Genomic DNA, 25,940 nt, shown 5'->3' with positions numbered 1-25,940 from the left:
CTCTATCTAAAGACAAGTTTTACCTGAGTCTGTTTATTTAGGAGAGGCTATCTATCTGCCATATGGCTTGCAAATTCACATTTCCCCTTCATTTCAACCATGGATCAAAATTGCCATAGGCATGAATCCTAATCCCAAATTCCTGTAAGAGGGACTGTGGGTGGCCCAGAGTGAGTCAAATCTCCATCCCTAATCCAATTCTTGACTGGAAGCCAGATACAGAACAGTCTTCCAAAGTCCTACCCTGGGGTGAAGGCAGTTTTCAGAGATAGAGCTGAACAGATATCCTAGAAGATGCTTACTAAGAATATTAAAGGTGGTATTTAATGAGGGCTTAGAGTGTGAAATCTTTTTCTTTATCGAGGGATGGTGTAAGTGCTTTAAAAATAAGGTGAAAGAGAAGCAGAAGTCTTTCTGCTGTTAAAGCCAAGATGCCCAACTAATATTTTTACTCTGAAAAAATAAAGCCTTCCCACATTGAATGGGCTACAGGCAAAGTAAAAATTGTCCTTAGGAAGCATATTTGTATCTGCTCCCACAATTAAGCATATACCAGTGAGAAAAAAAGATGATTTTTGAAATGTTCAAAGCAGGTGTTCCAAATCATCAGAAAAAAACCCAAAGAGGACTGCTCCCATGGAAAATGCTATATACTGCATAGTTCTACAGCAGGCAATCCAGGATAAACCATTGAAAAATATGTTGTATAGAATGGAATAGGTTGTCTAGTTTTGTAGAGTTTTAATCAATTGCCTTTGTTTGCCAAAGAAAATGATTTTAGTTTTGATAAAGCTGATGATGTACAATTCTTTCTGGCAGCAGTAGGATGGCAGAATTATTTGTGTCCAGAAATCAATCCTAGTTGTTGAAAATGAAACTCATGTCATCAGCATATAGGAAGAGGCTTATCTTTCTATCTACCAAGATGGCACATATGCAGTTTGTCTACAATCAGTATCGTATTGTGAAGATATTGGATGAAAGGATGAATAAGTAAAACACCGTGCTGATTTATATTACATGAAATTGTGAATGGGTATATTGGGAAAATTTTCCCTTTAATTCACAATCCTTTTAAAGTAGTATTTATTCCCATGTTTTCAGAATCACAATATTAATCCTCAGTTTTAACTTGATTCTCTAGGCAGTGAAGTCAAAATTTAGTGAAAGATCCATATGCAAAGCAGTCATTTTCTTGAAAATAATACCAGTAACTAATAGAGTAATATGTGTGCCAAATATTTAACTTGGAGACCTCACTTGTAATTTAAGGGAAAGTGTAACATAAATAATTGAGGGACACTAAGAAAATTGAATTGAGCCATAGTTTTGTAGGACAATAGGTTGGCTCTTTTAAAAGTAGAGTTGGGAGTTCCCACTGTGGCTCAGTGGGTTAAGAACCCAAGTAGTATCTATGAAGATTCAGGTTCAATCCCTGGACTTGCTCAGTGGGTTAAGGATCTGGCATTGCCATGAGCTATGGTGTAGGTTGCAGATGTGGTTCAGATTGTGTATTGTTACGGCTGTGGTGTAGTCAGCAGCTGCAGCTGTGATTTGACCCCTAGCCTGGAAACTTCCATATGCTGCAGTTACGGCCCTAAAAAAAAAAGAAAAAAATAGAGTTGGTTCTCCTTGAATTTTTCCAGAACCAATTGTAATGATTGATTAGAGGTTGAGATAGTTTGGTGTTATTCACAATAAGCTTCAGTTTAAGATAAGGATCCAAAAACTGGCCCTACAACTTAGTTACCTTCAGGGAATGCCTGGATGAGTTCTGGCATAAGGACTAGTGGGTCCCTGTTGGATGCCTGAGATCTAAATTACTTGAGGTACAGTGCATGGATCCATAAAGCGAGGAGAAATTACACTCCCACCCTAACATTTCTGTTTTCTGTACTTTCATAAATACTACTGAAACCATATATAGGACAACTATAGCCTCAAATATGCTGTATCATTAACTGAGAAAATTAAGCAAAGGTCTTCCATAGAAATTTGTTTAGCTCAGATTTGGTGGTAATGAGTTTATAATTAGATGGGTTTAAATCTGGCAGATTCTTCCACAGTCTGATTTAACATGCTATCTTGCTAAACTTACCAGAAATTCAGTTTATTTGTTTTTATTTTTGGTTGGTTGGTTGGTTTGTTTGCACATCCATACAGTTTTTATTAAATCAATGCATGAGATCCAGTAAATATAGAGTAGACAGGACTGATTCCTCCCTGAACCTAATCTGTCTCTTAAAGAAAAAAATGGAATCCCTTCAGGCAGACCATTTGACTTTCTTTGTATTAATCAAAGGTTATTTTATAACAGTAACTCCACTGCCCCAATTCCATTTCACTTTGTCCTTCCAATCCCATCCATTCAATTGTGGGGGCAAAGATACTTGGAGGCTGTGTTTGACATCAGTTTTTTAAACAAACAAACAAAAAAAGTAGTAAATGGAGAAAGAAAACATCCACCTCAAGCAACATAATAAACAAGGGGAAGTCTGAAATATAAAGACCCACTTTGCCCTCTCTTCCCCTTATTTATGGATAAATGCCTTCTTTGATTCATTGTATTAAATAAGACTATCATTTCAAGTAACAAAAACCCAACTGGCTTAATGAAAAATGGGACATTATTGCTTTATTTATTTATTTATTTATTGCCTTTTTAAGGTCACACCTGTGGCATATGGAAATTCCCAGGCTAGGGGTCAAATTGGAGCTACAACGTGAGATCGGAGCCATGTCTGCAACCTACACTACAGCTTAGGGCAATGCTGGATCCTTAACCCACTAAGGGAGGCCAGGTATCAAACCCATATCTTCATGGATACTAGGCAGGTTTATTAGTGCTGAGCCACGATGGGAACTCCAGAACTTTATTGCTTTATGTGGCCAAAAAGTCAGAGTATTGTGACATTCAGGCCATATCCAGGCTCTCCAACTATGGCCTCCATACTTCCTTGGTCTCAGTTCTGCTTTCTTCTCCATTGGATTTATCTTCAGGCAGGTCCTTCTCCTATATTTGCAAGAATTTATACCTCCAGTAAAAACTGCAATTCTGTTGAAACTCACATCTTCACCAACTGTACTTCTGAAGCTGAGTATGAATGGTAACTGGAGAAAAACATAAGCATACCAACTGATGTCAGTTTCAATTTTCATCTTCACTCTCCAACCTTCTATTTGGCCTCTTGGTCTATGTCTTAGACATCTCAAAGTACACAGAAACAACTCCTGAAGATGTTACGCTATTTTTTATCTCCATATTTGTGACGTCATTTCTTCAAACTAGAATGTCCCAATATCTACCTATCACCTTGGTGACTTGCAAATTTATTCTAATTATACCACACTAGCTTAAGAATCACTTCCTCTATAAACTTTCCTTCATTTCTTCCCATCAAGATTGTTTTCTTATACTCTTCCCTCATGACCATCACACATAGCTCCAATTTAGCAAAAATTTTGCTATATTATAATTAAGGCTTACACCTCTAACCCCCTCGCTAAAGAGAAACTACTATGAGAATAAGAAAATATGCTTTAGTTTTCTTTTTCTCCCCACTCTTTGTATCACCATGCTTAGCATGTTCTAAATGATTAATATTTATGTTATTTTTTTGAATAATTAATGAGTTAATGAAATAGAACTTCCTCAAGAAGAACTTGTTTTAAATAATCAATGGGTGTTTTTATCAGAATTATTTTCTTTAAATATTTTTACGAAGAATAAATTCTAAATAAATCTTTTATAAGCCTTATGAAACTTGTGATCTCTATATATTTCATTATAAACCTACTTACCTCAAACCACACTTTTATAGTAAGATGCCTTAACCACAAGTACATATATATGTCTACCAATATGCAAATACTATTAATATCCTAGTACTTGCAGAATAGTGTTTGAAATTGAACATCATAGATTCCAGGTCGGAGATCCAGGGAAAATGTGAAATTTGTAAGGAAATTATATTCTACACTGACTCTTTTTTAAAAATGATAAAATATGTATTTTGCCAATATGAGTATTACAGTTGCAGAGAAAAAGTATTATCAAAGACCTATCTCAACTGCCAGTAACTATATGAAATATAGACAATTACAAATTAAATTCTTGACATTTAGAATGTTAACAGGAGTTCCAAGTGTTTAAATGCCTCAGTCTCTTTTCTCTGTTCTTTGATATTTGTCACATGAAGCCCACCTATAGCAAGGCATCTTGACCATTTATTAACACAGACAAGAATCTCGTAAAAAAAAAAAAAAAAAAAGACAAAAAGTGTTTCATCATGCTGTGCTACCTTCCCCTGCTTCTGCCTCTCCATCAAGTTGTACCAAACTCACATTTTCCAATTATCCCTGTGTCATTTGGCATTTTTATCTAACAAGTAAATTAAGGTCATCAAGAAGAGTGAATCTTGAAATCTTCTGTGTCCCAATGTAGCTAGCCAGTTTGAAGTAGTGAATTGCATTGTTTCTGTAGAAGTGACAGAGCAGTGGGAAAGTACATCTGTGAAATCATTTTCTGAAAAGGTATTAACCCAGCTGAGTGTCTTTACTTTAACAGAAATGATCCATGAGGTTTGTTTCCATCCAGCTGAGAAGAAAATTCAGTAACTGGCTTACTAGAGTGGATCAAAGAGTCCCTTGCTATTACATCTCTCTCCCTCTCTCTCTCTCCCTCTCTTCTCCCTCCCTTCCTAAACCATCTTAGACATGTTTTCCTGTTGGTAAATGGCATAACATATTGAATGAATATAAAAAACCTGTTAATACAATGTAAGGCCACTACCTTTTTCTCTAAACAGCTGCTACTTGATTCAAAGCCTAGGCAGGAATATTTGGAATAAGAAGTTTACACATACTATTTTCTATTAATTTATCTTTGAACATATTAAATGTCAAAATATACATGTGTAAGGGATTGTCTGTGTCACTGAGAACATTTTTAATCATTAAATTACCAAACAAATCATAAATAAAAACTTTCTTTAGTCAGAGGCATTTAATCCTTACCTCTAGAATGTGTTATTTTATCTTTTCATCATGAAATTATACATTTATTAATCCCTGTACTTTGTAAGGCACTATATTAGTCCCATGCGGTGCAAAAAATTGAATGATATTATTTCTGCTCTCAAGAATCTCATGGTATAGTTGAAATGAGCTGGAAAAAAATGTAAATCTTCAGAAAATGAATCACATTTGATAGTTGAAGTTTTCAGACAGAGATTTAGTCTTCGAGGTATTATTATTTTTATGTTTTAAATATTTTGAGGAGAAATATTTTTCTAATTATGCATCTACAAACTCCTGTCTTTTTATGTAAGATATCTTAGACATATCTTAGCATTTCTTAATTGACCTTGGATGATCATGTTAATGTATGGAGTTCTCACATGTTGAGTCCTATTGAGTCCTTCATTGCTACTTGATTGTTTTTCCCCCTCTTTGGCAACCCTGCAGCATATGGAAATTCCTGGGCTAGGGATCAGATCCAGGCTTCAGCTGCAACCTACACTGCAGCTTCAGCAACGCCAATCCTCAACCCACCATGCAGGCAGGAAATTGAGCTTGCTTTCCAGTGCTTCAGAGATAGCGCAGATCCCATTGCACCACAAGGGTGCTCCTTGAATTTTATAGTTTAATCCTGAACTCCTGTCTCCAGAGTAGTATATATTTTGGAATTTTATGTTAGATTTTCAGTTTTCCCTATTCTTCTTTCAGTCAGCCTAGCTGCATGCATTTCCATTCAACTCTCTCCCTTTAGATAGTTCATGCCTAGCCTTAACACTTAATTTATGTCTACTATACTGTTTTGTGAACTTAGAAATCAATAAACACGTCAGAAGTAAGAGTGTGAGTAACTGAAGCTGTTTTATGAGTAAGCTCTGCATTCTTTAGTATGTGAACATCTGTCAGATGTTTCTTCAGAGGCTCTTTATGTCCATCTTGTTTGCCACTGCTCCACTGCATTTCACATTATTGAAGTTGCCCTCTAGCTGAATTCAAATGCATGTGATAAGATGAGTAACTGAACTAAGAAAATAGTTATTGGAATAAGAGAGAATGAGAATTAATCTAAGAAATACTTTAAACGTAGGAATGACAGGACTAATGATCAACCTGAATTGTGTGAGGGCTAAGTCCAAAGTACCAGGCTTGGGCCTCTCTAATGGTGTACTTACTGCGATGGGATGATTTTACCCTCTATACAATGGGAGAGTCTCAATATTTTAAAATATTATGTTGAAGTCTAATTATTTGGCCATGTAATATGGGATATGGATTAGGAAGAGATACTGTGGAAAGAGAATCTAATAGAAAATTATAAAACTAGCCTAATCATGTGAGGCTATATCTCTATATATATGCCTCATTTCATAAACCAATCCTGACTGCAATATGTACCATGATTTTTTTTTCCTGAATAAAATAATGCTAAGAATTTCCTGTATCAATTGCCAATAAACCTCAAGATTAATTTACTGGGTGCTATCCATCCATTACTTTGTTGTGATTTCTGCTGTGCTTTAAAAAATCATTTTGGTGAAGTGATGAGATAATATCATTTGAAATTTTGACGTTTCATCTAAAATTGGGAATCATAAATAAAACATGTGAATATGAAACAAATACATTCATTTCACTGAGCAGCATTTTGAGAAATGTTTTATTCAAAAAAAAAAACGTAAATGCTGTCTTCAGTAACTTTAAAAATATGTTCAAACAGAAAAGAGTTAACTTAAAAAGCTATTGCATAGAAAAAGACACAGAATACAAATAACAGATTTTACTTTGAAATGTAAATATAAACTAGAATAATCTTGATTACAGAGAGACAGAATCATATGCCTTCATAGAAGAAAATTCTTTGGTTAAAAATAGCCAAATTGCTTTTCCCTCGTAGTTTGCTAAAGATATGAAATCTATTTTTTTAAGTATTTGGATTCCAAGTAAAGAACTTCACATTTTTCTCTTCAAATAGAAACTAAAGCAAACCTCAGTTAATAATGCCTTCCTAACTTATGCCAAGCATTGACTAGGTGCTAAGTCCTTGCTCAGTAATAACTTTGTAACTCTCTTTTTGGATAACTGCTTCCTCTTCAGGAAGTATGTTTCTTTCCAAACCATAGAATAAAATATATCATTTTAATATACACATCTTTTTCTAAGGCTACAACCTATTCCATTAAGCAAAGGAAATTTCCAATTGCCTGGTCACAAATAAATTTCATTTCTTACTGTTGATTTTACTGCCTTTCTTTTTAAGGACAAGTTAGCTCTCTAAGGTGTATTTTACCTGAGTAAATTATATATATAATTATATATAAAATAAATATATAAGTAAATAAATATTTATTTATCCTACAAAATTGTTATATACTGTTGTAAACAATATTATATATATATATATTTCCCCTACAAAACTAATTATAAATAAGCTTATTCTTAGGATTAAAAAAATGAATACGTGGTACTATAGAAAAATTTTCACAACAATTTATAGCTATGCTGTATTTATATGGAATCTGGTAGATGATGTTATGATTTGTTTTCCTGTTTAAATTAATCAAGTCCCTGAGACTTCTAACCAAGGAACAACAACTTCTCCCTCTTCCCTCTCCCCTTCCTCCCCTCCCCTTCCTCCTTTCCCTCCTCCTCCACTTGTCCTTTCCTCTCTCCCCACCCTCCCTCCTCCTCCTTCCAATATGTCATATTTCTAGACTCCCACTCTGCTGCCTCACTGCCAGAGGCTGTTTATTCTCTTTCAGAGAACTCTGCAATTTCTCTTTTATAACAGTTCTTAGCCTAGTATTGTTCATCATTTATCTTTCCACTGAACAGTAAATCCAGGAGGACAGTCTATTGTTCACCAGTTTCCTTAGTGTCTGCTGAGTAATAGGTGCTCAATAAACATTTTTTGAATGAACTAATAAATTCTTCACTTTGGAGTCACATTCCCAAGCTGAATCCACTACACTTGATTAAAGGTAGAACTCTACACTTTATAGTAGTTTCTGCCTTCCAGGAGCATTTAATCCAGGAATAAAGAATAATTGGATCCTTCTGATTAAAATAATGTTGCATAGACTTACTTCACATAAATAATGTCCTACCTTCAAAGCAGATCTCTTTTCTTTTTTAGGGCTGCACCCACAGCATATGGAAATTCCCAGGCTAGGGGTCAAATCAAAGCTACAGCTGCCAGCCTATGCTATAGCCACAGCAAGGCAGGATCTGAGCAGTGTCTGCAACTTCACCACAGCTCACAGCAATGCCAGATCCTTAACCCACTGAGCGAGGCCAGGGATCAAACCTGCATCCTCATGGATCCTAGTCAGTTTCGTTACCACTGAGCCATGATGGGAACTCCATACATCTCTACATAGCAAGTGGAAAGTGAGGATATGGACTACCCTATGTTAATCTGACCTCTTTTCTATTAAAATCATCCAGTCCACACAATCATTCAGTCCATTCACACAAAAAAAATATTTATTGAGCTATTGTCATGCATTAGGCCTCATAGGTCAAACGCTATTATTTTCCTAGGGCTACTATAAGAAATTACCATACAAAGTGGCTTAAACACGAAATTGTTCTCTCACTGTTATGGACGTCAGAAGCACACTCTCCTAAGGCTCTAGGAGAGAATCCTTTCTTGTCTCTTCCACTGTCTGTTGGCTCCAGGTATTCCTTGGCCTGTGACTGCATAATTCCAGTCTCTGCCTCTGTCTTCATGCAAGCTTCTCTTCTTCTTTCTCCTTTCTCTTGTAAGGACATGTCAACTAGGCCCACCTGGTTGCTCCAGGATTCTTAAGGTCCTTAATTACACCTATAAATTCCTTTTTTTGGGGGGTAGCAGGGGGAGGAAGGGATGTCACCATTCAACACGCGATAGATCCTACCCTCATGGAATTTTCTAACAGAAAGATAGATTACCAAAAAAAAAAAAGGTAATTTCAATAAAGCATGATAGAAATTTATGGGTTAAAGTCATTACAAGGGTCTATAGGAACGTAAATCTAAGCACGTAACCAAAAACTATGTGAAGTTCATGTAGGAGGATTGAAAAGGAATTGACCTTGAGAGAAAGTCTAGTGCATTGAAGGAAGTGGAAGCAATTTAGCAGGGTTAAAGAATGATGAGAGGTCAGTCTAGGGGTTGATGCTAGAGACATTTGTAGACAGCCTTGTTAAAAAAGGTTTGGACTTTATCCTGAGATAAAGTCAGAGCTTTGTGACTGAACATATTAATACGAAAAAAAAAGTAGAAATTATCCCTGTCAGGACCAAGAACTGCAGCACAGGTCTTGTGTCCCTGTCTTATTTCTGTGTGGCAAATATTGTTCTTCCCAGTATTTCATTGCAACCTTAATCAGTAACACAATGTCATAGTAAAATTGCTCTGAAAGATTGTGTTAGGAATATTTAATTTCAGAGTTCCTGTCATGGCTCAGTGGTTAATGAACCTGACTAGTATCCATGAAGATGTGGGTTGGATCTCTGGCCCTGCTCAGTGGGTTAAGGATCTGGTGTTGCCATGAGTTGTGGTGTAGGTCACAGACGTGGCTATGATCCCACATTGCTGTGGCCGCGGCCAAGGCCTGCAACTACAGCTCCGATTCGACCCCTAGCCTGGGAACCTCCATATGCTGTGGGTACAGCCCTAAAAAGACAAAGAAAAAAAAAAGAAAAGAAAAGAAAACAGAATATTTAATTTGGAGTTCCCATTGTGGGTCAGCAGTAATGAACCCAACTAGTATCCATGAGGATGTGGGTTGGATCTCTGGCCCTGCTCAGTGGGTTAAGGATCTGGTGTTGCCACGAGCTGTGGTGTAGGTTGCAGACATGGCTCGGATCCAGTGTTGCTGTGGCCATGGTGTAGGCGGGCAATGGCTGCTTAATTTCAATCCCTAGTCTTGGAACTTCCATATACCACAGGTGTGACCCTAAAAAGGAAAAAAAAAAGGGGGGGATATTTAATTGAATAGTCTCATTTTACAAACATAAAACCAAGGTCAAGCAAGGCTGTGATTATTCTAGAACACTCAAAAGAGCCCCAGGGCAGTTGTTCTGTTAGCATAAATGATGGCGGTGATAAATCAGGGTTGGGTGGCCAGCTTTCTTGCGTATAAGATGTGACCTTAGGCAAGTAATATAACCACTTAAACTAGGAGTAGTATTACCTACCACTATAAAGAATATTGTGCAGGTAAATTTGATAATGAATTTGAAGGACTAACCGTGATGCTGGAGGATAGTTTACTATTACATACACAGTGGCTATTGTTAATAATGATGATGAGATTCATAATGTTTTCATAATCACACCAGTCCCATCATCCACAGAATTTTACTCCTAGTACAATAGTATATCACATTATATACTCTTATTTTCAAATGACTTATTTTTATATTTATGTATATGTAGATATATAGCATTCTCCACAGAAGAGTATTTAGATTCCTAGTACAGAAGTTTAAGAACTATGCAGAAATATACATTTTTAAAGTGTTACAACTTAGTATTCTGTTATCCAGTTAAAATTTTAATTGAAGCAAAGTTCATAAATTTGTAATCACAAGGATGAAAAAGATGTATTAGTAGTACTGGCATTTTACTAAGAAATTATTTAACACAATTTCTGTGACAAAGTAATCTGATTTTCCTAAGGCACTCAATTACATAATCTTCTCCTCCATGTTAACTTTGAATACATGGTCTTAATAAATCACTTGCTCCCTGGCTACCATGAAAATTCACTCTCCAGATTTAAAATTCTGAAGCTATTTATATATTTTACAAATATACCATTCAGGAAGTCAAAAACACTTTCCTTTCAAATGCCACCTTCTTTATCTTCAAAAAGTTAATGTTTTCTATAACATCTATTCTTTACAATTTGTTTTTCAATAATTTTCAATGAGAAAATGTGACATTTTAGAGCACACGCTAATTCTCATGATATCAATGCTGTTTTGAAGATTAGGAAATTCATTGAGAACCTAATATGAAGTCTTCAATACATTATTTATTGGATAAGATGCAACTATTTAACTTGTCTCTGCACAGATTATGAGCTACAACTCAACACAAATAGATTGCCTGAAAATATCTTGATTAAATCATAGTGACTAAATCTAATTCCAATGTTTAGCAAATTTCTTACTGAAAACTGAACACAAATCACTTTTGTTTTTATTTACATTTATATTTCTTAAAAAGTCTCTTAAATGTTTGACTGGCTTATTACTGACTTAATAGCATTTAAGGTTTAGATATTCTCATACTGATATTCTCAGTAATAACTGACAGAGTTATTACTCTGTATGTAATTCATAGAGTTTACCACATACCTGGTTCCCAAAAGAATAATCTACTTCTGTGGAAGACAAAGTGCTCAGGTTTAATAAATTTAAGTTATTATGGTAGAGAATTAAGTGGTTTGCTCTTCAGTTATACTCTTTATTCAGTTTGCTGCTTACAACTGATTAGTTTTTAGAGTAATCAAAATAAAAATCAAGCTTTATTCAAGTTAAGGGATATTGGAGGCACTAATTCATTTACTGTTTAGAATATTCATGATTAACTGAATTACTACTGCAAGTTATAGCACAGGAAGGAGAAATTAAACAAATATTGAAAGCCTAAATTCTGGTAACAATCATGTGTGAGCTGGATCAAGTTCTTTAACTTCTCAGTTTCCTTACCTCTGTTACTAAGTGATTACCCATATCTCATCTAATAAAATTATATCTCATTAAAACATCAGGAATACAGAGAATGAAAAGTGCTAATGAATTAATTGAACTAAAATATTTTAAAAGATTCCTGGAAGTTGGCGAAACATGCTCCCTTGTGTTTTTGATACATTTTTGCCAATGAGAGAAGTAATATACTGTTAATATACATAATCTATACTTTTCTTCAAACAAGGAAGCTTTTAAATGCCATTTTTTAAATTACTGCTAGTCAAACATATAAGCATCTACTATGTACATTCTTGTGCTACAGAGGTGGGAATGCATAACTTTGACTAATTGAGCTCTATGAAATATAAAGAAGTTTATTCTTAAAACAAATTTTGCAATTAGAATATTTCCATTTCATGAAAAGTGTAAAGCCTGATCTCTTGCTGTGTAGTCAGGCCATTCAAGAAGGCCATTCTCTTGTTCTCTTGTATAGTCAGGCCTTTCAGAAAATCCATTATGTAAACAAAATCCTTTCATCTATCTGCTAATTTAATTTTGCAAAACCTACTTCTCTCTTGTTCCCCTGCTCAACTAGTCCATGCTTTGCCTTCATCTTCTCACATGTCTATCCAATCCTCTTAATTATAAGGCTTAGTCAGTAACTGCCTGCGTGCTTGCCCTTGGCCCCAGCCACTGGTTTCTCTGGTAACTAATGAGCCAACCTGATGTCATTTCCCCCTATAAATGGTTACATCCCCACCCCCATAGTCAAGTCAGTCTTGTCCTGCCTGCTGTCTGCCATATGTGATGGGATGTCACTCCAGGACTTTGCTTCAGACTTGTAAGATTCCATAACCAATAAACCGTTGATATCTCTGTTGCTGTTTTCTGGCTTTTTTCTTTGGTCTCTTAGCTAGGCAATTACAAGGTTTGCAGGCCTGCGGGGTATAGCCCAACAGTTAGCAAAAGTGCTCAAGGAAATAATTTAGCAATTATGTAAACCAAATCCTTTCATCTATCTGCCAATTTAATTTTGCAAAACCTACTTAATATTAGGGGGTACTAAGAATATGTTTACTTTCTGGGTACTTTGGTAAAAGAGAAGAAAGAGTTATGGGGAGGGTTATGATCTCAATCTTTAGCCCTCATTTAGTATTTTATGTGCTAAATAAAAGGTAAAAATGGTTGGAGGGGTAGTATCCATCACCCTATTTTCAAGCATGTACTAAATAGTTTTGGTAGTGAAATTTCACCCAAGGAAATGTTAATATTATATCTGTGTTTCAGCTTCTGACATGGCGGCAGAACAGGGGCAGATCCTCGTGATAGCCACAGCAGCCGTGGGAGGTTTCACTCTCCTTGTCATTCTTACCTTGTTCTTCTTAATCACTGGGAGGTAACTGAATTATACCAGATTATTTCCAATATTTATGAACAGCCATCTGTGTACTCGAGGGCTTTTACACTTAACAAAGCATACCTGTGAGAAAAAGGAATTAGGACAGATTCTGCTCTGATGGTGAAATTTAAATGTCAGCAGAACCACCAGGACAAGTTCTCTGTGTCTCCAAGTCCTTGAATATGGAAGCAACCAAATACTTGATAAAAATACTGTGAGAACTGTGAATGATAAAATCCTACTTAATAAGTTAGTTCTGAGTTTTTCCTTTACTATGGTTAAATTATATCATAAAAGGGATTTTGCTTGGGGGAAAAATAATTCAACAGAGATGGAAAAATTTATATAGAAATGTTTTATAAATTTAATGTTATAGAAATGTTTTACCCATTAAATACTGAAAGTATATTAGAATTATATTAATTGAGTTTATAAATCAAGTTATTTTTCCATTCAAGAGTAATATAGATGAAGATTTAAAATAATAAATTTAACATAGCAACAGACTAGACTTGAATCCCAGCTAACTAGTCAAAGCGCTTCATCCATCTAAACCTTAGATTTCTACTTTTACAGTCAGGAATGACCCTGCATTAACGTACTTTATTGATTTTTAAATATATTAGGTTGTTATCATGAGCCAGTTACTGACAATGCTGAGATGTGGATGAAGATAATGTGTATGAAATTGTTTAAAAGAATATTTGCTTTTTTAGGGCCGCACCCATGGCATATGGAGGTCCCCAGGCTAGGGGTCAAGTCGGAGCTACAGCTGCCAGCCTACACCACAGCTACAGCAATGCAGGATCTGAGCCACCTCTTCGACTTACACCAGAGCTCATGGCAACGCTGGATCCTTAACCCAATGAGCAAGGCCAGGGATCAAACCCGCAATCCCATGTTTCCCGGTCAGATACATTTCTACTGTGCCATGACAGGGACTCCAAGTGTTATTTCTTATTTGGCCCAGCCTTTTGTCAGAAATTGTGACATCTTCAGATCATATTTTCCATCCAATGAGAGGAAAATATTCCATCTAGATTATCAGTAGTGACACAAAATACTTTGAGAGTTTTATTAATAATCTGAAACCTACATACTGCAAAATATCAGTGTTATGATTTAAAACTGTAATAAGAATGTCAGTCAAACAATACACATCCTTACTGACTTCAGCTAAAGTATACCATCTCTACTGGAAAACCCTGATATTTGATAATAAGCAGAAATGACATGCTGCTACCTTCAGAGCAAGTATAGTTCAGCGAACTATGAACACCCTTTGTTTTATTAATTTTTAAAACTTACTGATATATTATTAAAATACATTACAAAATCATAGAGGTTATGGATATATAAAAAATTATACGAAATTTTGACAGCAGACTAGAAGTGTAGATCAATAATTTGACAAGTACTAAAAAACGCACTTATCAAGTGTGAGTCTCTGAGAAAATGTAACTGTTACCTGTTAAAAGTGTATCAGATTTGCTGTAGCAAATTCACTTTTACAGGATTTATCAAGGAACCAAGAAAGATATGACTATTCTAATGTTATTGAGTTGAAATGGTGACTTCTTTATGAAATTAATTGTAAAAGGGGCATATTTACCCCTACGTTTACTTAAAATTTTCAAGTGTATAAATAGGCATAGTATGGCTCTTATAATTAATAGTGTCTCACAGTTCATTTAAACAGCAATATCATACTCGTCATCAGTTTTTTTAAATGCCTCTAAATTCACAATGGAAATTGATTCAAATGATATTTTATTTAATAGTGATTTAATCTGTAGCAAAATTGGTTGTAATTTTTCTAATATGATTTATGTATTTGTAGAACATGAGTTAAGAACTCATTTCCTCATGGAGAATTTCAGCAATGACTTAAATAGGACATACATAGGAGGAGACACTTTTCATTAAAATGTCAGAAAATACTGCCTTAACATAGAAATATAACAAACTTAAAAATGCCCTTATAGGAGTTCCCGTCGTGGCTCAGTGGTTAACGAATCCGACTGGGAGCCATGAGGTTGTGAGTTCAATACCTGGCCTTGCTCAGTGGGTTAAGGATCTGGCTTTGCTGTGAGCTGTGGTGTGGATTGCAGATGCGGCTCGGATTGGGCATTGCTGTGGCTGTGGCATAGGCTGGCAGCTATGGCTCCAATTCGACCCCTAGCCTGGGAACCTCCATATGCCACAGGAGTGGCCCTAGAAAAGGCAAAAAGACAAAAAGACAAAAAAAAAAGACCTTATAGTTAATGTAGGTTAAATAAGATTAGCCCAATAAACTTGAGAGATAGGCATGACTGTTATCATTATTTGGAATTCCTGAAGCAGAATTTAAATACCACTTAAAAAAATTTTTTTAAAAAAGGAGTTCCTGTCATGGCTCATGAGTTATCAAATCCAGCTAGCATCTATGAGGACACAGGTTCAGTCCCTGGCCTCTGTCAGTGGGTTAAGGTGTTGCCATGAGCTGAGGTGTAGGTTGCAGGTGTAGGTTGCATATGTGGCTTGGATCCCGAGTTGCTGTGACTCTTGCATATGCCAGCAGTTACAGTTCCAATTTGACTCATAGCCTGGGAACCTCCATATGCCACAGGTATAGCCCTAAAAAAAGATGAAAAGACCAAAACAAAAAAAAATTAATAATGCCAAAAAAGGTACTAAATTATTTTGAACTTTCGATTTCCATGTTTGCCAGTTTATAAGACATCAGAAACTGTCCTAAATTCTACATTTTGGAAGAAACAAGTTCAATTACATAAGATTAAAAAATATATATATTCTGAAGTATCTCTTAAGCACTTTGCTTGGGGAGCATTCATTGGAAATTATTCTATGAAAATTTTATGACATATCTGAATACTCAATTTGTTATAGGATTTGAGGTAAAATTCACAGTAAAAGATTGGATTGTGCACCACAGATGTATTCTGTTTAACCATTTGGAATTAGCAATTTGATGAACTGTCAAATAATATGGATGTTGATGAATTTTTCATGTTGAACAAGTCATTGGAGATAAGCACCTGCCTCCATTCTTCAGAGTGTGATTCTTCCGAGAGAGAACAGAACATGCCTCTACCACATTTTTAATATTAAAAAAACCCCAACATGCTGTTTAGCTCTGAAACTGGAAGACAGTTGTCTAAATCTCTGAGATTCTGAAGCAAAAGCAGGTTTTCCATTTTTGATTTTTAATGGTTTTCATCAGTTCTAGCTATTAGAAGCCATGTAAGGAAAGACATAATGGTTATTACATATTTTCTAACGTTCCAATCATTTGGATCAATCAATCCACAGAGAGTGTTTTATTCTTAACTGGGGCTTATGTTGATATATTTCTTAAAAACCTTTTATGGAGTACTTTCATGTGTTATAAAGATGTTCTTAAAGTGCTCTTTATGATAAGAATTTTTGCCTATAGGTGATATGTATTTTAATTGTTTTTTTTTCTTATACATAATTCCCAAAATAAGACTCTGTTTGCCTTTTTAAAAGGTGTCAATGGTACATAAAGGCCAAAATGAAATCAGAAGAGAAGAGAAGAAAGGACTTACAGAATGGGCATTGTAAGTAGTTTCAGCACTTCAAGAGTTCATTTTAAACTTGTATCCATTGAGTAGAGAAAGCCAAAGAAATCCACTTCCAACCTTACAGCATTAAGAATTTGTATCTGGTTGCTAGGTTTGCTGGTAGAAATTGCACCTGCTTCTCATTAAAGGATACTGCCTTTTCCCTAATTCTGCTTGCTGGAAAACAACAGACCGAATATACTAAAAATACAAGATGGTTGATTATATACAGTTATTTACCACTCACAAAGGGTCCAAAATATTAGTTGGTTTTATTTAGTGGAGCATTAGCCATAGAAATATTAAAGAATTCTTATTCCTTCTTGTAGGGGACTGTCATTTAACATATAATAAATTAATTTACAATTCATTTACAATAAAAAAAGAAAATCAGTTCTTTATCTCAGAATACATATGAAATCTTTGAGCTGACTACAGGGTTATATTCATTTGAAGGATCCCTTCCCAAGCAAGCTATAATTACCACTATAGTTGCTTGCTAATTGCCACCCTCTCCTCCCCAACACCCACCTCCACCTCCACCTCCAAATTGCAAACTACTTTGTCAAAACAGTTTCTCCATTGTGAGACTCTGAATTAACAAGAAAGGGATGTTCTCTAATTAACCACGGTATATGTGGTAATATAGGAGGCAAGTTGTTTAACTATTTAAACGTATCTTCTTTCAAATTGAGCTGAAGTAATAAAAGACTTTTCAGTCTGTATAACCCTCCAGGGAATGGAGAGGGGTTAAGTGAAGGAATTATAAACTAAAAGGATGCTTTAGGTAAATGTCTAAGTCTCACATGATTTCTCAAAGAGAAATCTAAGGACTTTGTGCATTAGAATGTTCTACCCTTACTCACCAAGATCAGAGTCAGAAGGTCCAGCGCTAAGACATATGCATTTTAACAAGCTTCCCCAGGTTGTTCTTTTGCACAATGAGTTTGAGGCTCAACACCATGGCAGGGAAGTGAGAGCTGAGTCTGCCAATACCAGGCATGGGATGAGCTGAAAATACTGTAAACAGATGCGGAAGCCTGGATCCACACACCTGGACCAATGAGTTCTGCTGAGCAACCTTAAGATTCACAGCAGGACATTTTGTACTAAGATTCAGAAGAAAAAGATGCTCCTGAGGTATTTATTACCCGTTTTCCAACTAGCAGTTTAATATAAACTAAACCAGATGGGCCCAGCAAGAAGCAATGAAAAAAACTGAGGCAGCCAAGGAGGTAGAAGAAAGAGAAAAGCAGTTGTTTAAGAAGACACAAATAGGTAGTAACCAGATATTCAAAACTGAAACAAAGTTTGAGTTTTTTTTTTCCTATACTTCATATAGCATGTTTACAAGAAAAGAAAAAGTAATACTAACTAATTATTCTGTAGAAATGCATATCACTTTAAATTATCGAATGGTTGAATTGTAAAAACCATGTGTGAGTTAATAAATGGTGTCTATTATCTGTGCCTAAAGTAATGTTATCAACATGACCATATATCCTGTTAGGTAACTACTAGTCACCTAGTAATATCCACTGGATTTGAGTTTATACTATTCATTCTGAAATCATAACTCCTACTAAGCTAGAAAAATATCATTAAGGATATGAACTAGAGGTACAAATTGTTGTTTTCTTTCCTCCAATCTCAAGTCAAGTTCTTGACTTGGGGAAATCAAGAAAAGCATAGCATTTCAGAATCAGTCAAGTCTACCTAGAAATATGCTTTACTGGTGCCATTTGGGGAACTACTAATTTTCTCACGGATACATATCCAGTACTAGAAGACAGGAGGCAAAAAGTAATGAAAGACAACAGACACATAAGAACACATGATGCATATTGCTGCTAATAATGGGCATTTCAGCACCTCCTCTAAACTCATTATCTTTTGTTTGTTTTACTTTCGAGATTTTTTTTTTTGTAAGAGCATATTTCTAAGGAGACCCAAACAATATTTAACTCAGGGTGCTGTATGTCTTTCAAAATCTAAGCAACAAAACCAAACATTCTTTACTATGCTACAAATTCAGCATTGATCTTTTAATCCCTAGTGCATATTCAATAAAGTTTTGCTGTGTGCTTATTGCCTATAAAGCCATACCTAAGGTATTTGAAAAGATTCCAAAGATGTCTAAGAATGACCTATCAATCTAATGTGGAAAACAGAAACCATGAGCAAAACAGAGGAATATTCAGTGGTAGTCTGTGATTTCATCACATACTGAAGAAGTTGCAAATTAATATACAACCAGGCATTCGAGTTTTCCAACTGGCCATGGTCTGTGAGCACTCTACTCCCACCAGAGGAGGAGGAGTAGCTACAGTACATCCAGTGACCAGATTTGGACCTTTGATTCTTAGCCCTCCTTAGGATAGACAGTGAGTTCTTTCCAGGACAGTGTGCAATCTGGCTATGGAAGCAACTATCGGAACACAGGAAAGGGCTGTTATACATAATGTAGTAGTCCTCCCTGCCACTGTGTCATGGGGACTGTGCTTGACTGCCTGAGAATTTCTGGAGGTGGGGAGACTCCAGGACTGGGTTATGAGTTTAGGAAGACCAAATGCCTTAGAGAACAAAGGGTCCAGGAGAGACTCCAAGGGGCTTGCTTGTTTTGGGGGAAGGCATATGATTTGCTTCCCCCATGCACTGAGGTAGATCAAATGTAAAATATATCAGAGCTAGTGGCCAAGTGAGCTGATTAAACTTCTTACAGAAATACAATAAAAATGTGTTTTCTGGAACTTGTCAGCTCACTCTCTGAAACTACCAGGTCATTTTATATCAACAGGTAAATAAAATTTTGATTCCAAGTATTTGGTTTTAATGGGGCAGGGTGAATGGGTAGGCTGAATGGAGATAGGAAGAAAAGAGATAATTGAATTTAAGTAATTAACAGGAATGACTGCATTAAAAACAAACAACTGATTTGAAAATTGGGCAGAGGACTTGAATAGACACTTTTCCAAAGACGGCATGCAGGTGGGCAACAGTAACATGAAAAGATGTTCACCATCACTAATCATCAGGGAAATGCAAATCAAAACCACAGCAAGATGTCACTTCACACCTGTTAGAAGGCTGTTATCAAAAAACTAACAAATAACAAGTATTGGGTAGGATGTGGAGGAAATTGGTGTAGCCACTGTGGAAAACAGTATGGAAGTTCCTCAAAAAATTGAAAATAGAGCAACCATAAAACCCAGTAATTTCACTTCTGGAAATTTTTCTGAAGAAAACTAAAAACACTAAATTGAGGCTATATCTGCACTCCTGTGTTCAAAGCAGCATTATTTACCATAGCCATGATATGGAAGCAGCCTAATTTCCCATTAATAGAGGAATGTATAAAGAAGATATAGTATATAAATACACATACATACAGTGGAATATTACTCGACCATAAAAAATGAATCTTGCCATTTGTGACAACATGAATGGACCTAGAGAGTATTATGCTAAGTGAAATAAATCAAATACAAAAATACCATATGATTTCACTTATATGTGGAATCTAATAAACAAAAATGAACAGACATTAAAAAAAAACAGACTCAAAGATATAGAAAACAAACTGGCAGTTTCCAGAAGGGAGATGAGTAGGAGGATGAAATAAGAGATGGATTATTAAAAGGTACTGACTTCTAAGTGTAAGTAAATAAGTCATTGATATGTAATGTACAATACAGGATACATAGTCAACAAAATTTTACTAGCTTTGTATGGTGGCAGAAGGTAGTGATCATTTTGTAATGTATAAAAATATTAAATCACTGTGTTGTACACATGAAACTAACAATATTGTGAATCATTTATACATCGATCAGAAAGTAAGCCATTCCTCATTTTAAATAGTCACAAGATGTGTGATTATTAGGATACTCTTGAACTAATTCAGTCTTATATTTTTGTTGCAGTGCGCTTCCCAGGGATTAAAACTTACATAGATCCAGATACTTATGAAGACCCATCCCTAGCAGTCCATGAATTTGCAAAAGAGATAGATCCCTCCAGAATACGCATCGAGAGAGTCATTGGGGCAGGTAAACATAAAGTCTGCATTTTTTTAAGATGTGGTTCTTTAATGGTTTTGTAACTGGTTTATCAACATAACATTTTAAATCATAGAGGTTTTAGTCATTGAGAAAACTTTAAAAATAAGTAAAATTATCTCATATACATGATGTTATTGTTTTAAAAAGAATTACCAGTGCCCAAATTCAGTTTCCAAACAATGACAAAATTCACAGATATTATTTTTAACATCTTATAATCATTCTTTCCACACTGAGATAAATTACAATGAAACTAGAGTGATTCCGGGGTTTATTTTGAAAATGCAACTTTAGGAGTGTGTCATAGATTATTATAGATTTACCAAAGTCCCAAAATCTACGAATACACACTATAATTAGTATTTATATTGATGACCTTAAGGCTCTGCAATTTCCAAAAGTGTTTTGAGAATCACTGAGTATAAACTTAGTTTCAATATAGTTTTATATCTTTTTAATGCAAAATTTATAACTTCCCTATGTAGTTTACTTAAATACTCAGAATACTATATTATTCAACTACTTTGGATAATTATAAATCTATTATGAGTCAGCCCTCAAGAATTTCTTCTATATATTGCTTAGGGCAGAAGCTCAGCCAATATAACCAAGAGTCGCCAGAATAAAATGTTTTCCTCTTGCAAGACCTTGACCCAAAGTGAGTAGTTCATGCTGGCAAAGCTCTCTTTCATGGAATCATTGAAGGACCCACGTTCCTTCTACTCTTGCTCTGCCTTCCCCTAGTGTGTCATCCTCCTCTGAATGTTCAAGTAAGTCACCAGCACATCTACCTTCTGGAGAAAAAAGGAAAGAATTTGGTCTCTTTGTCTCTGTCTTTAAGGCAATTAGCTTCGTCTTTAAGGCAATTATCTGGAAATTGCAAGCATATTTGTTCACATTTCAATGGTCCAAATACAATCATGTATATATACTATTTAAAGAAATGCAGGAGACTTTGGAAATATCTCTGACTGGGCAGCCGTGTATGCAGTCTAAAAGGGAAAGGGGAATGTGCTACTAAATAAAGAAGAAAGACTGCATCCTAAAGGGGGGTGTTGGTCTCTAGGTGCTGGACATCTGTGTAATCCTTTAGAGAAAATGGAATATACCATTCTAGCTGGGTGTCATGTCTGCAAAGGCCAAAAGATTTTGTTCCTTACAAAACTCTTCTTCACCTGAACAGCTGGCTACATAATTTGCAAAGAACAGTGCAAAATGAAAATGTAGAGTTCTTGTTTAAAAATTACTAAGAATTTCAAGATAATGACAACAGAGTATTAAGCAAATATCAGGGCCCTTCTAAACTCAAGGCTCTAGATGATTGCACCCATGAAGCTATTTACCAGGTACACGTAGAGCTAATACTATATCAGGAATTCCAAGGATGTTTGGAGAGTCCTTTACGCCATTTTAGTCACTATTCACAGTAGGTCATCTCATCTCCTACATGGCCAATTCTCCCTCTGAAAGCTGACACAGGGGTTCTATACACTTAAATCTTAATGCTCATAGCCAAAGATGCTGTCTTATCAGAATGATTAAGAACCTGGAATGGAACCAGATTCTTTGTTCTCTTCCACTGAAAGTAAAGCACATTAGCAGACATTAAAGGCATAATTGAAAAGATTGATTGCATTATATTCATTTAGTTTTGGGGTTCATTTTCTTAAGACAACAGAGAAATAGAAAAGAGAGGAGGTTGGATAATACCACTGAACTGCCTTTCTGCTTCTGGCTCCAGAGAAAAAGTTGTATAACTTTTTATGCTATGCTGTTCCATACTTATGTGATACAGGAGAAGTATTTTTTTGGTGTAGCCTTTTGTAAATTAAACGCCAAAGTCTGAAATCATACATTGAGAGGTAAAAATCAAGTATCTGAGGTGTGAACTGCCAACTTAAGAAAAAACACACACACACCTTACAAACTGTGAGTCTAGTTTATTCAATGCCTTATGCAGGACTATTGCCCAAGAGACAGCCTTTCAGTAGCTCTGAGAAACCTCAAAGAACAGGCAAGGGTGGAGGTCAGGATATGTGTGATTTTGGCAAAGAATCTACATGCCACCAAGCACATATCTTGGTAGAAGATTGCTGCTGGTCACAAGGAACAGCATCTTAGTTAATGGTTTTAGTGCTTTTCTAAGTATGGGAAGACAAAAGAATCCGGGTTCATAAAAAATTTCTCCAGAAAATATCTATCTGAGGGCCCATTCTGTCAGTTTTCCCAGAGCACAAAGTGCCTCACTCCTGATCTCCTCCAGGAACTCCTTTCATGGTGTGTTGAAGGTCAGCAGCTGCATTGACTAACAGCTCAATCCTTATGGAGCCAGATGGCTAGTGTTAGTGATATTCTTTAGTTGGCAGAACAAATAAAGAAATGCAGTTTTTATTTTGTTGGGGGGGTTATTTGTTTTTTATTTTTATGGCTGTACCCATGGCATGTGGAAGTTTTCAGGCCAGAGATTGAATCCAAGCCACAGCTGAGACCTATGCCACAACTGTGGCGATGCCAGATCCTTAACCCACTGCATTGGGCCAGGGATCAAACCCATGCCTCCAAGGTGACCCAATCAGCTGTAGTCAGGTTCTTAACCCACTGCACCACAGTGGGAACTCCTGTCGTTTTTTTTTGTTTGTTTTTTTTGTTTGTTTTTTTTGTCTTTTGTCTTTTTTGTTGTTGTTGTTGTTGCTATTTCTTGGGCCGCTCCCGCGGCATATGGAGGTTCCCAGGCTAGGGGTTGAATCGGAGCTGTAGCCACCGGCCTACGCCAGAGCCACAGCAACGCGGGATCCGAGCCGCGTCTGCAACCTACACCACAGCTCACGGCAACGCCGGATCGTTAACCCACTGAGCAAGGGCAGGGACGGAACTGGCAACCTCATGGTTCCTAGTCGGATTCGTTAACCACTGCGCCACGACGGGAACTCCTCCTGTCGTTTTTTTTTTAACCAAATGTAATTTTTTCCTAAAAAGTATGATAGATATTACCAAACAAAACAATAAGTATTAAGGAGATTATTTTAGTATCATGTTCTCCCAGCTCTGTCTACATTCTAAGTTATGTTAGGATTCTTTTTATTTGGCAAAGACAGAATATCTAAACCATATAGTTAATCTTATACATCAGTATCTCTTTTTCATGTTTATTCATCTTTGGCCATTTCAACTTTCCAACAATATTCTAAGTGACTTTTTACTATCCACCTTCAGAAAAATCATAAAAATGCTTTATGGGAAAAAGCTGTTGTAATATAGTATCCCTCTACATGCCCCCAGCCTGTGCTACTCTGTTGTTAATTAACCACATTAGGTCATGTTCCTAAAATTATATTTGCATGTGAGAATATAATGAATATGTGGACATTTCCTACAGCAGCAGTGTGGGAAAAGCATTATCCTATCAAACTAAAGAAGAATCAATGGAGTTTCATAACATCTATAACTCTGTAGGAGAGAACCCTTCTAGGTTCTTTTGGCTTTTCTATTAATTAAATTGACATAAGACAGATTAACAGGAGAAAAGTCTAATTATGTTCCACGGGAGCTTCATAAAGACAATGAGAGGCTCATCAACAGTTAACTTGTTGAAGCTCATAAGCCATTTTGAGCAAAGAAGAAAGGGGTAGGGATCTGGAGTTTTGAAAGGAAGGAAGACAATTCATAGGAAGATAGGAAGAGCAAATGATTGGTAAATAAATGTTTTCCATGCCTTGCAGAAACAATGAGACTTGGAAAGGAATTTGATCTTCAGGCCCTTACCCCCCTGCAAGCTTACCACACCTAGCCCATATTCTTTGTGGTTATCTTTGGTGACAGCTCTCTTCCTGAACCAGACCCTCTATCTAAATACTTCTAAGCAGTTTAGCAGCTCTCCTTGAGTCTGCTGGGCCTTGATTGTCTCCAGTTCAAAATAATCCACATGCCAAAGTGGCATGTTCTAGGGCAGCCTGCCCTAAACCTCATCAACATAATTTCACAACTGGTTGCTTGCCCAACTTTTTACTGTAATTACTTTTCTATGGTTGTCTCATATTTTCCCTCACCCATTTGATTGTTTCTTCTCGGGTTCCATATTCTCATCATCTGTGTGCATTAGGTGTAAATAGAAAGTGTAAATTAAATGACTTAAAGAGCAGTGTAGATGATGTACAAAGGTAGAGTGGAGTGAGGGAGATGGGAAAGAAAGACAAGAAAATTTCAGGTCCTGGTACTTGTTAGATGAAAGATATCAAGGCTTTAAGAGTAACAGTAGAGAGGGATATCTAGATTCACAGTTCATTGCTGAGGAAAAATCTACAAGACTTGCATGTTTTTTAGCAATGAAATAATTAAGAATGCTTCTCAGATTTCCAATTGGAAGACAATATATAATCATTAAGTATTTCTTAAAATATTTTAATATGAAGCCAAAAATAGTCTCATTAAAATTTTAAGAAAGAAAAGTGTATGGAAAATGATGTCATGCCTAACCTATGACATTTCTTAACATGTTCACTGAAAAATGTTTATTAAATGGCTAATACCTACTTATAAAATGTCATTGTGCTACTTAGTTTATTTGTATTGTCACTATGCTTATCAAGGACAAATGTATTCAACCTGTCTGCCACAACCTTTGTCCTAGGATTTTCAACTTTATGACCATTCAAATATTATGAACAAGTCCTTAGAAAATTTAATTTATCCAATATCTAGGCAATATATATGTATGTGTGTGTGTGCACATATGTGTATATATATATATATATATATAGTCGTAAAATTCCCTGTCTTTCAGAGTAAATTTTACTGTTTTTAATGTTTTCTGGGATACTTTTTTTTATATATGATGTATTTAATAGTGGCAGCTTATCTTTTTTCATGAACACAAGCCTGAATTTCCATGAAAATGCACATTTCCATTTAAATGAAGTGAGTAGCCCTTGTTGCATAAGAGACTATCAAGACATCTATCTCTGACTTTTTGCTTCATAAAATGAAATATAGTGTCCAGAGGACTATAAAAGCAAAATTCCCAGGCTAAAAGAGCCAAGTCAGATTAGGGTAGAATCACTATTTTACACATATCTTGAGAGATAATGAGAAAACTAGTAAACTGAATTTTAATAATGGGCTGAAAAAGGTCATTGAAAGGCTATCCCTATTTCGGGGCAGTACTGAAACTGAACCATTATGTGAAAAACTTGCAGAGTAT

The 25,940-nt window shown here is 35.8% G+C and overlaps 1 protein-coding gene across 1 annotated transcript in view; it reads left to right on the top strand.

The window, feature by feature from the left end:
• Window positions 1–25,940, top strand: part of LOC125111271 (ephrin type-A receptor 6) — a 656,452-nt gene that overhangs the window by 441,250 nt on the left and 189,262 nt on the right. The window contains exons 8-10 of the mRNA XM_047753191.1: window positions 12,987–13,095; window positions 16,609–16,679; window positions 20,606–20,731. Of these exons, the coding sequence (XP_047609147.1) occupies window positions 12,987–13,095; window positions 16,609–16,679; window positions 20,606–20,731 (306 nt within the window). The remainder of the gene's footprint in view (window positions 1–12,986; window positions 13,096–16,608; window positions 16,680–20,605; window positions 20,732–25,940) is intronic.

This window comes from Phacochoerus africanus, chromosome 1, assembly GCF_016906955.1.
Source record: "Phacochoerus africanus isolate WHEZ1 chromosome 1, ROS_Pafr_v1, whole genome shotgun sequence".
Lineage (NCBI taxonomy): Eukaryota > Metazoa > Chordata > Mammalia > Artiodactyla > Suidae > Phacochoerus > Phacochoerus africanus.
This window is presented reverse-complemented; position numbering and strand designations above follow the sequence as displayed.